At 52.0% G+C, this 15,944-nt stretch overlaps 1 protein-coding gene and 1 long non-coding RNA gene across 4 annotated transcripts in view; one reads left to right on the top strand and one right to left on the bottom strand.

The window, feature by feature from the left end:
* Positions 1 to 4,560, bottom strand: part of LOC138148852 (uncharacterized) — a 23,897-nt gene extending 19,337 nt beyond the window's left edge. Inside the window, exon 1 of one of the 2 annotated variants that reach the window (XR_011165196.1) lies at positions 4,100 to 4,560. This is a non-coding gene — a long non-coding RNA (uncharacterized lncRNA). The remainder of the gene's footprint in view (positions 1 to 4,099) is intronic. The other variant, XR_011165202.1, reaches the window with a different exon arrangement.
* A 562-nt stretch (positions 4,561 to 5,122) lies between these two features.
* Positions 5,123 to 15,944, top strand: part of KLF16 (KLF transcription factor 16) — a 23,870-nt gene continuing 13,048 nt past the window's right edge. The window contains exons 1-2 of one of the 2 annotated variants that reach the window (XM_069071662.1): positions 5,123 to 5,686; positions 5,750 to 5,835. In XM_069071662.1, the coding sequence (XP_068927763.1) occupies positions 5,298 to 5,686; positions 5,750 to 5,835 (475 nt within the window). In that variant the 5' untranslated portion in view covers positions 5,123 to 5,297. Of the gene's footprint in view, positions 5,836 to 15,944 lie in introns of both variants that reach the window. The other variant, XM_069071592.1, reaches the window with a different exon arrangement.

Raw genomic sequence — 15,944 nt, 5'->3', positions numbered from 1 at the left:
CCTGAAAACATGTTTATTGAATGAATGATAAGTTTTGGACCTTGGATTCAGGAGACCCGGGTGTGGGTCAGCGTACAGTGTGACTTGGGCAACTCACTTCTATGTTTAACTCACTTATCTTCATCTGTAAAATGGGGATAATATCAGCGATTGAGGTGGTTAGACAAAAAAGCACTTTTTAAGTCTTAAAGGACTGAAGAAATGTGAGTTATTTACATACATGCATATACATGCTGAGACAGTCCTTCAGAAGGATGTGCAGACAAAAACAAATACTCTGGGACATCCTCATGAGTATGTATGTAATCAAACACATGTGCATACTCCAGACACATATAAAAGATGGATCTCTGTGGCGGTTTGTATGGTTCAAACTTCTTCACAATCCTCTTGTGAGGTAGGTACTGTAAGAATCCCCATTTTGTGGGTGAAGGGGATATTCACAACATCTCAGAGAGGGGGAGTCACGGTCCCAAAGTGTGTAAACTTCTGAACCAGGATTCTAACTCGGGCCTCCAGATTCTAAATGTAGTTTTCTTTTTCTGACACCAATATTGCCTCTGCCAAGAAACGCCACCCCACCCCCACAAATGCAAATGCTAGTCTTGGGATATACCACCCACTTCAGGCCAACAGAGCCAAACCTTAGGTAGATCACCCCAATTTAATTCCATCATCTGGAACACACGTACTGGCAAACCCCACGGACTCGACCCCAGGTCTCTTACCCTACCCTGCTCAATCATGGGGTCATCTGCCCACTCTGGAGAATTCCTCAGTGTTTCCTCAGGTGAACTTGAGGCCACCAGCTGGTCCTGACCCCCAACCTCTCCCTGGCTCTAGGCTGTTTGAGTAGCTGGGGATTAAGATGACAGCTTGGAAAGCCTCAGCTCTTAACCTCTTCAGTGCTGGTCCTAAGTGGGCCAGCAATGATGGCCAGGGAAGGCAATCAGTGTGTTTCTCTTAGACATAACTGACCAGGCCTCTACTAAGGTGCTATGCTAGGCAGGCCACTGGGATACAGAGTCAAAAACATCAGGTCCTGACCTCAAGGAGCTTACTTAGGGGTAGATGGGAGATACTGCATTGGGGGAACTCATGCCCTTTCATTTAATCTCTCTGGAAGTGAGACAACAGTCTCCATCCACGAAGTTAATAATAAATTTCACCCTGGGAGGGACCCCAGAAAGTCACCCTCATTTTACAGATGAGGAAACAGACCCAGGGAACAAAGTATCTACTTACACAGGTAGTGGGTGGGTGGGTGGGTGGGTGGGGACCATTTATTAAGCAGCTATGTGTTCCAGGTGCTGTGCTAAGTGCTTTCCAAATATTCTCACTTTTGATAGGAAGCATTAAAAGTAATATTTGAACCCTTTGCCTCCAAGGTTAGTGCTCTTTTCATTGTTCCACATTGCCTTCCTCAAAGAAAGAGTCCCGGGGCCTCAATGACCTTACATTCCATTGGGAGAAACAAGACGTGAACCTGTATACCTAGATATAAAATGTATAGCAAGTCAATAGCAGATCATTTGGGAGAGGAGGGGACTGGCAGGGGCATCTTGCAGGGAGTGCTCAAGCTGAACTCTGAAGGAGTCTAAGAATTTCTAGCTAGGATTTATAGAGCACTCTGGGGTTTGGAGGCAGTGAGAGACAAGAACATTGGAGGCCTTCTACAGCAGCAGAAAGAATGTCTGATCCGGCATGAGGGGCCCCTGGAATAAATCCCAACCCCACTTCCATGGGGTCCCCTGCAAATCCTTGGATAGCTCCTTCAATTTCTTGAGGGGGCTAGACTAGATGGCTTCGTAGTCCATCGGGTATAGATTTATGAGCCTAGGAACTAAGTTCAAATCCAGCCTCTGAAATTTACTGGCCAGAGGGCAAGTCACTTAAACCCTCCAAGTCCCAGGTCCCTCACTGATGAAATTAGGCCTATAGATGCTGCCTTACAATGTTGTAACGAGGCTAAAATGAAACATAGTAAGGTAAAGTGCTTTGTAAACTTTAAAATCCTGTATAAATGTTGGTTATTTATTATAGAAATATAAGTTACTAATTATTTCTTGCTTGGAGATCAAGGAGTTAGAGCCTGGCATAGCCACTGTGAAGATAAGAGTCAAAATGGGCCCACAGAAAACAGCAAAAAATTTCCCAAAGAGCAAAAAAAAAAATGTCCTCCCCACCCCCACCTCTCAAATCCCCCAAGTCAGATGCCTTGTGCAGGTAAGCAAGGCACAGGAAGGCTAGATGTGAGTAGGCACAGAGGAGAAATTGCAGGCAGTATTATGAGGGGTTCAAAGGTGGACCTGGGGGAAATCAGGACAGACATCAGAGGAGATGGCACTGGTACTGGGCCTTAAAGGAAGTCTGGAGGATTTCTATAGGCAAAGATGGTGGGTGGGAGGCCATTCCAGGAAGTGGGAAGTGGGAAATGGCGAGTGTGAAGGTAGGAGGTGAGAAATTAGAGAAGCAAGGGCCTCCGATGAGGAGCTAAGAAGCATCCACTTAGGTAAAGAGAGAACTTGGCCTTCTTCCTCAATTGTACCCTGAGGAAGTTGGACTGGATGAATGCTCACTCAAGTCCCTTCCTAGCTCTAAAGCTATAATCCCATGAGTCCAAGATTTAGGGCAAGGGCCCTTGCTTCAGAATGAGGGGGCCTGGACTAGCAGAGGTTCCTTCCAACTCTGATCTACTGTAATTCTATGACTGATTAGGTGAGAGTAGAAAGGCAGGTTTGTTAAGGCCATGGACATCAGCCCAGGCCACCTAAAACTTCATCACACCTTTATTCCTTTATTCCTTCACTCGGCATTTGAAAGCTTGCTATGTGCCCACGGCCCTTTGGAACAGAATGATATTGCCCTGGATGACCAGGGCCTACAGGAAAAGAGGAGTAGCCTAGAACACAGAGCAAGACACAGAGCAAGAGCCAGAAGGTACCTTGGGCCATTGAAATTAGGTCACATAAAATATCAGAGGGCAGCTAGGTGGCTCAGTGGATAGAGGGCCAGGCTTGGGGTCAGGAAGATCTGAATTCAAATCCAGCCTTGGACACTTGTTAGCTGTATGACCCTGGGCAAATCACTTTACTCTGTTTGCCTCTCAGTCTTCTCATCTGTAAAATGGACTGGAGAAGAAAACACCAAACCACCCCAGTATCTTCCAAGAAAGCCCCAGACGGTATCATGAAGTGTTGGACAGGGCTGAAAACAACTAAACAACAACAAAAACATTAGAGGTGGAAAGAATCTTGGAACAGAGATTGTCAGGGCTGGGAGGGCCCTTAAAGCATAAGATATAAGGGAACAGAGTGGAAAGAACCCTTAGGACACAGAATGTCAGAACAGGAAAGAACCTTAGAGGCCATGTTTTACGGATGGGAATACTGAGGCTCAGAGTGCTGAAGTGATTTGACCAGGATAACAAAGGCAGTAGATTGCTTGGATTCAAACCCAGCTCCTTTGACTCTAAATTCAGGGTTCTACTGCATCATTCTGAGGGACCTTAGAAGATACAATAGACTGACAGTGTTGGAAGGGCTCTTGGAACATAGAACCCAGGATGTCAAAATTGTAAGAGACTTTATAGCGCACAGAAAATCCAAAATGGAAGGGGGGGGGGTTTTTTTGCAGAGATCATCTTCATTTTGCAAGTGGGGAAACTGAGGATGAAGAAGGGGGTATATCTGCCCCAAATCAGTGAGTCAGGGACAAGGCAGTAGTAGAATCCAGATCTGAAGACATTATAAAATTCACCCCTGGCAACAGAAATGTTACAGGATTTCGGCGGAAGTTGAGTGCCCACTGGGGAGCTGTGGCTTCAGTGTGGAACTCTGAAGAAGGTGGTACCAGGTGCTCTCTACGAGGCCAGGTAAGAAGATAGGGAGAGTGACGGTACCTAGCCTCTCTGCCTTGGCACCTGGGGATGGCTTTGGACGTTGGAGGTGTGGAAGGCCGGGAGGAGGCTTGTGAGGGCTCTTTCTTGGGGCTTCTGTGTGCAAATGCTCTTTAGTGCGGCTCCCACCATAATTTTCCATGCTAAGGAGCCCGAAATCCTTAACGCTCCCAACCAGCAACCCCATCCACCCTCACTTACTCACTTGACTCCAACTTGCTCTTCGGAGGGATGAGGGGGGCATCCTGGTTGGATAAGGCTCGGAAGTGGATACAGATTGGGATGGGGGAGAGAATGAACCCCTTCAGGGCCAATAAAGGGGGGATTCCATTCACCCTCCTGGCCAATGGGGAAATTCCATTCACTCTCCTGGCCAATAAGGGGAGGGTTCCATTCACCCTCACGGTCATTGTAGCGCCCCCCCCCCCATTTCTCTTTACTCTTCGGGAGGGGGTCGCGGTGGTGGCAAGAACTCTCAGTTTCTGGGGCTCGAAAATACTTCCCAAAGCCCTAGGCGTGGGCAAAGGAAACAGCGAGCATCTCCAAAAGGAGGCAGGGTCAGACTGGGTTTTGGTGATTCCGGCCCAGGGCTGGGGGCAGGGGGTGAGGAAGGGGAGGGAAAGGAGGTCAGAGCTAGGCTGGGGTCTGAATTGAGATGTGGGGAAATGGCCTGAGTGGGGGAGGGGAACAGGGGAGAAGGAATAAACCCGATGAAGGGGAGAGGAGGAGCAGTAAGGGGTGGTGGTGGTGCCAGCCTGAGAAGGGGGAAGGGCCAGTGCCCAGGGGACGAGGGGGGAGGGGGGCACCGCCCTACAAACCAAGAGGGAGGCAGGGGGGAGGGGAAGGGGCACCGCCCCACAAAGGGGGAGGGGCAGTGCCCAGCGAGGGGGTGGGGCATGGCCTGTGGAGGAGGGAAATTGAGGGGGGAGGGGCGTTACCTCTTCCCGGGCCCACGTGGAGAGGGGGCCGAGGGGGGCGGGGCGGCCAGTAGCGACCCGAGGTCGGGGGCGTTTCCCCCTCTCTGCCCCCTTCCCCTGGGGGCCATTGTGCCGCCGCAGCGAGAGTGGGGCGCGCGTAGGGGGGCGGGGTCGCCCCTCCCCTCGCCTCCCCCCACCGGAGGGGGCGCACGCGGTGGCCCGGCCCCCCCCTCCCTCTGGGCGGGGTCCCCTCCCCGCCCCCGCGGTCTCCGGTGCGTCAGGGGCGCGTCAGTGAGTGAGCGCGCGGGGCGGGCGGAGCCGGAGAGAGCGGAGCGCGGAGCCGGAGGGAGAGAAGGAGGGACCGGCCGGCGGCGGCGGGGACAGGCGTGGGCAGCAGCGGCGACAGCGCGAGGGCTCTAGCTCGGGTCTCTCTCTCTCTCTCCCTCTTGGTCTCCCCGCCTGCCCGGCGCCCAGGGGTCGGCATGTCGGCCGTGGCCTGCGTGGATTACTTCGCCGCCGAGTGCCTGGTGTCCATCTCCACGGGTGCCGTGGTGCACCCGGCGGCCCTGCCCCGGCCCGAGCCCCCGCCCCCGGCCCCGCCAGCCCCGGATCCACCGGCCCCGGGTGACTGCAGCCGTGAGGACCTGGAGGTGCGCGAGGCTCTGCAGGCGGCCGCGGCGCGCGGGGGCTCCCCGGCCCCGGGCCCCGGCCCCGCCGAGCCCCCCAACTTGCTGGCGGTGGCCAACATCCTGACGGACCTGCGCGGGCCGCGCCCCGCCTCGGCTCACTCGGAGAGCGGCAGCAGCACCTCCTCATCGTCCTCGTCCTGCTCCTGCAGCGGGGACCCCGACGGCGCCCCCCCGGCCGGCCCGCCCGCCCCCACGGCCGCCGCCCACGACGCCTCCCGCCGCTGCCACAGCCCTTCGCCGCCCAGCAAGCGCCACCCGTGCCGCTTCGAGGGTTGCTGCAAAGTTTACGGGAAGTCCTCCCACCTCAAGGCGCACATGCGGACGCACACAGGTGAGAGCCGCCCCCCCCCCCCCCCCTATCTAGTCCCTTCCCCCCCCCGCCTCTTCGCCTCCCCCCCTCCCCCGGCCTGGGACCTGCTGCCCCGCTGCACTCGGCTGGTCCCCGGGCTCGACTCGGCGCCCTCTCCCCCATATCCCTGCCCTCCCTTCTTCTCCGCAGGTTCGCGTGTCGCCACCCGCTCTCCGCGCACCCCGCCGCTGGCAGTCCCATCACCCCAGTTCAGCTCGTCTTCGCGCCCCGCGGTCTATGCCCCCGCCCCCCCATCCTGGGCCCTCGATTCCCCCTTTCTGTCTGCCCTCCCCCTAGCACCATTGCTTCCCCTCCCCCGCTCCGTACCACCCCTTCCCAGCTCCCTGACCCTCCTCTCCCTCGGGGGTCCCCCGCCTTTGTTCCCCGCCAGCTGGGGGCTGGGGTGGGGGCGGTTGGGGGGGAGGGAGAAAGGTCGGGAGGCGGGATCGGTGATTTTCCACGCGGCTTCTACCCTCCTTCTCCCTCCCAACCCCCCTCCCTGCGGGGGCGGGCACTGTTCGATCTTCTGGGGGCGGGGAGCCTTGGTTGGGGGGCGGTGGGTACCCAGTGTGGCCCCCGCGGGCTCGCGTGGCCCCGGCTTTGTGTGGGCGTGGGTGGGGACCCCGCCCCCACGCGGTCCCCCCCTTCTAGCGTTTCCTGAGGCGCGGGATTTGGGGGGGGGTCTCATTGCTCAGATTAATGTATATGTGTGTATTGAGGGGCACACTAATAAGTTTGTTAAGTGGGTGCGATTGGCGCGACCCCCGCCCCCGCTGCTGCCCGCCGAGTCGAGGGGAGGGGAGGGGACTCGGGTGGGCGGCGCCCAGGGAGCCGGCTGGGAGCGCGAGGTTGGCACAGCGCCCTGCGCGGGGGCCGAGGGGGGGCGGCGTGCGGGCGGGCTGGCAGGCGGGCGGGCAGCACTTGAGTGGGGAAGGGGAGGCTGGGAGGCGGTGGACTCCAGAGTCTGTACTGGGGGCGGAGGGGGGCGTGGGACGCCTGTCCTCCCAGCTGATCCGCTCTGCCTGCGGCCCCTCCCCTCCTCCTTTTCCCTCCCCTCGTCGCTGGGTCCTTAGGGCTGGTGGGGGAGCGGGAATGGAGGGGTGGGGCCATGGGGGCTGGGGGAGGATCTGAAACTGCTGCCTGAAGTTGGGGGGGTTAACCCAAAACCCATTTTGCGTTTTAAGCCTTCTCGGATTATGTCTTTTCAAATATGTGGTGATCTTGTTTGGGTGGGGCTGAGCAGCCTGGGAGACACCAGGTGGGGAATGTTTGACTTAGGGGCTGGGGGAGTTTTTGGGGTGGGGGGGGGGGGGGGGGGGGGGGGGGGGGGCCGCGGCGGCGGCGAGGCGGCTGGTGCTAGAACCTGAGAACAGACAATGTCAGCCTAGTAAGGATCTTTGAGATCCATCTGGTAGGTCCTTCATTTTACAGGTGAGGATTCAGTCCCAGAGAAAAAGGGAGGAACTTGCCCTAGGCCCTTTGACCCCCAAATTCATTGTCCTTCCATCTGTATTAGGCTGCCTACCATCTTAAGTGTGTTGATGGAACCCTTTCACATTGCATTCATTTGTGTAGCATATCCTCCCACAAGACCGCAAACTCCCCAAGCCAAGGACCCTACTTCTGTATCTTGCCTATAATCTCTTATAATGCTTTCAGTATAGTAGAAATGGAAGGCAATCTAGGCCAAGAGGGAGCTGGTGACTTGCCCAGGGTCACACAGTTAAGTGGTAGGGCTGAAGCTGGGTACCCTTTCTATGAGCCAATTGCACTGTCCCAGATCCTTCCTTTATAAGTGAATATTAAAGCTTTATAGATTTAGGGCTAGAACTAGACCTTGTTTTCAGTCCACCCCTCTTATTTTACGATTGGGGAAGCTGAGACCTGAGGGGTTGTGACTTGGCCAAACTCACACAGGGTAGGAAGTAATCAACGGCAGAACAGGATTTGAACCCAGACCCTCTGGCTCCAAAATTAATCTTGGGGGGGGGGTTCTCCTTTCCACCCTTCCCTTTGAGGTTTTGACTTTATCTTGGAACCTTAGCACTCTTTACCTTCCCTTAGAACCATCCTACAGCCTCCTTTTGCCTGCACTGAGTAGGCCTTCAAGGAGTTGCTGACAACACTAATAAATGGGGCTAATAACACTCATAAAAGGGATCAGTAAGGACGGCACCCCCTCCAAGCACACCTGGCCCTTTGTCTTTCTCCAGTACTCAGCCCAACCCTCAGAATATTTCCCCCCTTTCCATGGGGGTAGGCTCCTGCCTCTTAGTTAAACTTGGTCCCTTTCTCAACGATCTGGAGAAATGGAATGGATGATCCATTGCAGGGATTGTTTCCTCCTGGTCTGGGTATGATAGGCTTGGGTACACAGTAGGTGCTTATTATGTGCTTGTTGATTCATACAGATTAGGCACTTAAGTGTTGGTTTGAACATAGATTTTTTTCCAAGGGCTTTTAGAACAGAGAATACTGAATGTTAGAAGAGCATGAATGGGGCCCTGGGAACTCATTATTTTATAAATGGGAAAACTGAGGCTTTCACAAGGAAAAGAACTTGCCTAGGGTCACAAGGTTAGTGATCAAGTTTGAGCTGCTCCTGTTTTGGCAGTGAGGACACAAGGACCTACTCAATCTCTCTTAAGGAATATCCAGGGACAGTAAAAAATGGGCTAATAGAACCTCCCAACTTTCACGTGTGGGGGGTAGATATGTGAGTTCTTTGGTGGAGGGCACTTAAACTCTCAAGAGTAGGGAGATAAGCACTTTAGAAGCAGTGTGGTCCAACGTGGGCACCTGAGAAGCTATAATTGACCCCAGATCAGAGACTTGCCCTGGACCTCCATCCTCCTGACTCTGAGGTCCCCCAAGCTTTCTGCCCACCATTATTGCCCTTCCCTTAGTCTCTTTTGATTTCCCTGTTTGTAGTGTTAAGGAAGGGTAAAGAAGCTTGGAGGGGAAGGGCCCTGCCATGAACTTGGCCTAACTCTAGGGTCTGCCTCCCTGTTCTTCCTTCAGCCAGCCCTCGATTTCAGTCCTTTGGGAAAGTAGGAACATTGAATAGTGAATTTGTCTCTAATAACACCCAGATGAAAGATGATAAATTATACATCTATATTGGGCAGAATCCTGCTTGTGTAACTGTAATTGTTACTCAACCTCTCTGGTTTCTTCATCTATAAAATGGGTGGATTGAACTAGATAAATCTGTAAGGTCTCATCCATCTATTCCTGTACAGAATTATGAAACTCTATGAGGGAGACAGGAAGTCTTATATCCATTTCATAGAAGGGACAATCCGGGATCATAGGATCATAGGTTCAGGGATGATGGAAAGGACCTTTAAGGTCAGTGAGTCCAGCTCCCTTGGTTTACAGATGAGGGAACTGAGATACAGAGGTTTTTAAGTGACTTGCCCAGGCTCACACAGCTAGTTAAGTCTGTAAAACAGGATTTGAATCCAGGTCCCTATAACTCTGGATTCCAGTGTATTATTCCCTATACCTACTAGTAGAGGCAGAGTAGTATTTGTTTCTAGTTATGTGGGTCAGGCAGAAGCCTTATTGGAAAGTCTGTGCCCTTACCACCACTACACTCTTCCTAGGGAAGGGTCTTTCCCTCCTCCCTGTAGGGTGTGGAGGACTAGAGCTGCTTATGGCAGCAAATGGAAACAGGATTGAGTCAGGAATGACTTTCTGAGCTCTCCCCAAGCACACTTTATAGAGGCCCAGAGTGGAACTTGCTTAAGTAGGTACATAGTCCAGTGTGATGGAAGAGTTCTGGATTATTGAGAGCTAGACCAAGTGGGTTTAGCTTCCCCCTCTGCCATGGACTAGTTGTGGGACCTTTGGCAGGTGAATCAGCTTCTCTGGCCTGAATCTCTTCATCGACGTTGGACTGGATGACTTCTGGGGGCCTTTGGATTGTAGATAGAGGAGAGAAAAGGTGAGATGGAAGGGAGAAAGGGAATCCTCCTTCCTGTTGTATTGTGTTGTGGTGGAAAGAATGCACTCCAGTGATGGAATCTGAAGACCTTTGTGACCCTGGGCAAGCCTCAGTTTCCAATTTGTAAACCAGAAGGCTTGGACTCTCAAGACCATGGTAGAAGATCTCCAAGGGCCTTTCTAGCTCTCAATCCCATGATCCCCTCAGTTGAAAGATGAGGCTTTGTTGTAGCTTGTTTTCTACCTCCCCTTGGGCAACTAGGTGGCACAAGATAGAGCACAAGCCTTGCAGTCAGGAAGACTCAATCTTTTTAGGCTCAAATCTACCCTCAGACACTTGCTATGTGACCCTGGGCAAGTCACTTCACTCTCTTTGCCTCAGTTTCCTCGTCTGTAAAATGAGCTGGAGAAGGAAATGGCAGATGACTCCAGTATCTTTGCCAAGAAAAGTTCAAAAGGAGTCACAAAGAATTGGACATGACAACAGAGGGTTCCCATCCTCACCCCATCGCCTTTCAGCTCAGGTTCCCTTAGCAGTGTGACAGTCCTTCCCCAGATATCTGTGGGTATGGATGATAAACCCTATGTAGCTGAAGAGTAGAGAATGTTCTTTTTTTCTTTTGTATCAGGTGAGACTGGCGTCCCTGGGATCTCAGCTTCAGGGATGGAGGAGATGGGCTCTTGGGGATAGGCATGGGAGGACAGGAATGAACTCCTAACTGGCATCCAACCCTCAGGCTCACGGGATTTTTAAGGCTAAAGGGGACCTTAAACACCATCTAGCCCAAGGGTTCTTAAACCTGGGGAGACTGAGCTTTAAAAAAAAATTGGTTTGCTTTGTAATCCAACATAAATTTTTTAAAAATGCATTGAAAGACATCATTCTGAGAAGGGGTCCCTAGGCTTCATCAGCTTTCCCCTGAGGTGATCCTGATTCAAAAAAGGTTAAGACCTTCTCTGCCCTAATCTAACCCCCTTCTTATAGATGAACACATTGGGCCTTGCAGAGGTGAAATGACTTGCCCAAGGTCTACCAGGTGACAGGACTGGGATCTGAACCCAGGTTTGGAGACTCCCAAATCCAACTTGCTGCCATTATACTCTGATCACTTGCTTATCACTCATCATTCCTTTATTTCCTAGGACTCACTTTCCTCAGGTTCAGTGATCTCTGAGTATTGGGTTGGGTTTTTTTTTTCTTTCTCTTGGGAGGGGATTGAGAGAGAGGAGTGTGTGTGTGAGAGAGAGAGGAGAGAAGAGTGTGTGTGTGTGTGTGTGTGTGTGTGTGTGTGTGTGTGTGTGTATTAGTTTTAGCTGTCCATAGTGGGAATAGCTAGGGCCCTTGAGGACATTTCAGGGCCCCTCAGAGAATAGCCGAATGGATTCCTGGGCTCTGAGTCAGGAGCCCAGAGTTTCAATCCTGGCTTGGCCATTGATGTGACCTTGGGGAAGTCCACAAGACCAAGCCTTTCTGTTTTACAGGGAAAACTGAAGGGCCTAAACTTCACTTGTCTGTTGCCTGGGGTTACACAGGTAGAATCCTAGGAGGGACCTCAGAACCATTTAACCCAATACCTCCGCCCCCCATACCACTTGACTGAGGAGGAAACAGGCCCTAAGAGGGGAAGGGGATCCACCCCCTGGGAGCTGATAACCAATCCTGGAGTAGATCCCAGGTCTGTTTTCTCCAACCACCATTCTGGACTGGGGTTGTTGTTTCTTCTGGCAGGCAGGATGCTAAGATCAGTTCCTGGGTCTGACACTTGGCAGCTTGTATGATTGGGGAGGTCACATCTCTTTGTCATTTTCTTTATCTGTTAAATGGGGCCAGTGATGACCCTTTCCTTCCCTACCTCAAAGGATTGAAGGGTACCTGGGCCTCCTGAAAGGTATTCCTTCTCCCTCCCTTCCCCACCCACCACCCCCAGCTTCCTTGGGGCTCATAGACCTTTCAGGGTACACTGACTCTTAGTTCTGATCCATATTGACTGAGTGTCAATACCCCACCAAGTTAAATACTGCCTGCCTGAAGGTGAGACTGGCTTTAAGACCCAGGAGAAAAATTGTACAGTTTAGAGGGAATTTTTTTCTCCCCTTTTTTTTCCTTTCCTTCTTCCCCCCACCCCCACCAGGTGGTTTCTTCTAGGGCCCCTGGGGAGGGTTGGGGGGGGGGGATAATTGGGTTAATTACCATTGGGAAGTGGGGGAAGCTCTAGACCCCCTGGTTTGTTTGTGTCTGGGTTTGAAGGCCTGTCTGGATGCCTGAGAGGGGAGCTGTAGGGAGGGAGACTGGGATGCTATCCGTTTAGGGTTTGGGGATTCTGAAGAAAAGATCAGAAGGGGTTGGGGGGGTGTTAAGTAAGACTGGACGTTTATCCTAGAGAGCCCCCAGTGCCAGCTGGGAGGGGTCCTTGGCCTCAGTTAGCTATACTTGCTCACTTGCCAAACCATAGCTCACGTTTGATAGCCGTTTTTCAGTTAGATTTTACCCAGCAACTGACCTTAGGACACCCCTGCAGAGAAGACTGTGTAAGCATTGTTGCCCCATTTTGGAGCTGAAGAAACTGAGGCTCACAGTGATCAGGTGACTTGTCTACAGCTGGAACCAGAAAATAGGTATCCTGACTTACAGTTGGGTGGTTTTTTCCCCACCTCATGAGGATATTAACTTATGCAGTCCCATCCCCCCACCCCCCACTCCCAGCATCCATTACTTGGTCTCCACTATTTCTAGAGAAGCAGCAAGAAACCTGGGTTCAGATCCTTCCACTGCCCCCTTGCTACTTGTATGACCTTGGACAGTTACTTGTCTTCTCTGGATCCATTTCATCTTCCGAAAAATGAGGTCTCTTCCGACCTTAAGTCTATGAAACTGTGATCTACCTAGTAGAGAGGGAGAAGAAGAAAAAGCTAGCTAGCATCTAGATAGCACCTCAAGGTTTCCAGATGTCATGTCATTGGAGCTTGGTAGTGGAAAGAACTCCAGATATGGAAGTTCCTGTGTGACCTTGGGCAAGTCTCTTTCTGGGCCTCAGTTTCCCCACCTCTAAAGTTAAATGACTTGCCCAAGGTCACAGTTAATGAGTACTGGAGACAGGCTTTCCAGGCTTTCTGTCTCCAGGTCCAGTACTCTGCCTGTTCTTTGGGCTCTAGTTCTCCTGGGGGTCTGCTCCTTTCTGGCTTTTACGGCTCCAGGTTTAGGGGCTAAAGCCCAGGGCTGGACTTCTAGCTTTGCTCCCCTTACAACTTGACCTGAGAGATGGGCTAAGCCTCTCTTCCCCATCTGGGCAATAGACCAGGAGTAGCACTCGGGCTGGTGGTTTCTGAGGCCCCTTCCTGCTAGGCCTGATGTTCTGGAAGTCAGCCTGGCCTCCGGCGCTATGATGGAGACCGACCAAGGCCTCCTGGAAGCCTCGGTTTCATGGTCTGTGGAGATGGGGTTTCTGATTGTGTCCTAGCACCTCCATCTCAGGGTTTGATGTGAGGATCAAGTGAGATTCTCTGTGTGAAGGCTCTAGGTACATTTACTTTCATTATTGTCATCCCACTTATCATCATTTTAGGATTTGGGCAAGTGAGGCCAGACACTCGCTTCTTCCTAGTCCCTGGGCCTCGGAGGTTGGGAGCATGGTGCCCTTCTCTCAATGGTTCCAGATTCCCATGGCTTCTGAAGTGCCCTCCGTCTTCAGGGCAGAGCTCCAGGTCAGACCAGAGACTGATATCGATTCTCTGAGGTGGGGCTGGGTATACTGGAGGCTGTGCCAGGCTAAGCTGATGCTGGGGCCCCAATCAGAGTGGGTGCCCAGGGCGGGCGGAGGCCCTGACGGAGGATAGCTATCTGTTCATCTTCAGCCCATCTAGGCAGTGGTAAAGGCTTTCTCTGTCTTTCCCTAAAAACTCAGGTTTGGGGCATAGAATGTAGGGAGCGGTGAGCCATGCTATCTTAGGATACTTACTAGCAGGTGCCTAATAAATAGAAGACCTGGCTAGGTATCTGGCCCACTTTCTCTTCTGAACCTCAGTTTCCATACCTGTGAAATGGGACTAATCCTACTCCCACTGCCGATTTTGAATATGCTTTGTACTCTAAATGGAGGCTGCTGTTACTCTGCTTCCACTCAGCTCTTTGTTGTAAGCACAGGTTGAATAAATTCGTGGATGAGTGGAAAGGGTCTCTGACAGTCTATTTTCTGGGTTGATTCATTAGTTTCTTGGAGGGGTAGGTGGTGATTGGCACGTCTCTTTGGACTTGGGAGTGTCTTGTTGGCCTCTACATGGGGGAGATAAGTCCTCTCTTTTTCTTTATACTGAGCTTCACTGATAAGGCCTGGAGTGGGGGGGTAGGGGGAGTGGGGGGGGGTGAAGAGTGAGTGGCTGATTTTAATAACAGCATAATAGGTTAGCCCATGTCTTCATTTCTGGAATCTCTTCTAATTCTCCGGAAACCAGGCGAGGTCTTGGTGGGGGGATGAGAAAGGGAATGTTTAGGAAGAAGGAGACCTTATATTCTAGATGGCCTTTTTCCTTTCTTTGGGTAAAGGCCCCCTCCATCCCTGCCTTCCTTCCAGCAAAGGGAGAGGAGTGAGCATTTTTCTAGTGCCTGCCAGGCATCAACACTAAATAATTGTACAGACATCTCATTTGATCTTCACAAAACCCCCAAGAGGTTGGTGCTGTTATTATCCCTGTTTTTACAGCTGAGAACACTGAGGCAGGCAGAAGTTGAATGCCTTCAATGGGATCCCACAGCCAGGAAGGGTCTCAGGGCCCAGTTTTCGGTCCACTGTGCCAGCAGCTGCGTCTAAGTCTGTGATCCCTATTTTTGAAAGGAGAGATTTCCTTGAAGAAGAAGTTTTCTATAAAACTTGGGAGATCGGGGGGGGGTCCCCTACTTCTGCAGATGAGGAAACCGAGACCCAGAGAAGTCCAGAGTCACACAAGCCTGAGCTCAGTGCTCTCTTCACTGGCCTGTGCTGCCTGTCTGTCCTGGGTTAAACTGGCCATGAGGACTACATCTGGGGAACAGGGGTAGGGGGAATAAAGTCCCTTCTTTCCTCCCCTAGTGTGTCCCTTGGGGAATGGCTTGGACCTGGCACCCATCTGATGACCAGCAAGGGCCCCCTTCACCTTTGGGTGCTTCTGCAGGGCGTCCCCCTGCCTGTTTTACTGCTCCCGATATAAGTTTGGCCTGTGTTCCCAGGAAGTCCTACGTCACAAAATCACCATGTACGTAGGTGGGAAGGACCTTAGAGACCAGCTGATCCAGCCCCTTCATTGTTCAGTTGGGGAAACTGAGACTCAAATGCCACTTTGAACCATACAAAGCTCTTTCCTCATTTAAAAACCCTAACTTGTGAGATTAGGCCATTCCTACATCACCTGCCTTTGGATAAGACAATAGCAGGGCATGGCCTTAGGATCGGGAATACCTGGGTTTAAAGCCTGCCTCCAGTGCATGCTACTGTGTGACCCTGAGTAAGTCACCTGCCACCATGCTCAGGTCCTTTGTCTGTAAACTTAGAAATATCACATTCCTCATAGGATCATGATTAGGGTCAAATGAAAAAATAGATTTAAAATGCTTTGTAGACTTTAAAAGCATGCTATAAATGCCAACTATTAGCTTTTTCATTCAGTAGAGCTCCTGCCCTCATATAGCTTACAGTCTAGTAGCAGGATGGAACTATAGTGCTACATAAAGCTTGATGAAAGGGACAAAGGAATATGGGAAGGGCCTGGAGGGCAACCGTTCCCCCAGGGAAAGGGAAGGAGGTGGCATTGGAGAACTGGTGAGAATTTTGTAGGGGAGGGGAGAGAGTATTCCAGGCCCAAGGAGGTATGGGGAGAGGGTGGTGAGTTCTGAGGACGGAAGACAGTTAACCAGAATCAACCATTTTGGCTAGGATGGGAGGCCTAGGGAAGGGAGTCAGGGCATGAGAGGAGGCTGGAAATGGGAAAGTGCTGCTTACAATGTGGAAGGCTTTGAATGCCAAGCCAAAACAAGTCTGGATTTGATTCCTTAGGCAGTTAGGAACCGTAGAGGATCTTGGAGTGACAGATAGGCCTTAGTCAAATCCTGGGCCCTTTCCTCAAGAGGCAGGTCTTTCCCCCACTCATCCTCCACAGGCTAGGTGGTATGGGGG

This window comes from Petaurus breviceps, unplaced genomic scaffold, assembly GCF_028583685.1.
Source record: "Petaurus breviceps papuanus isolate PSGF00001 unplaced genomic scaffold, PetGlider_PUasm1.0 108, whole genome shotgun sequence".
In the NCBI taxonomy this organism is placed as follows: Eukaryota; Metazoa; Chordata; class Mammalia; order Diprotodontia; family Petauridae; genus Petaurus; species Petaurus breviceps.
Note: the sequence above shows the minus strand (reverse complement) of the source record. Positions and strands in the feature narration are given on the sequence as shown.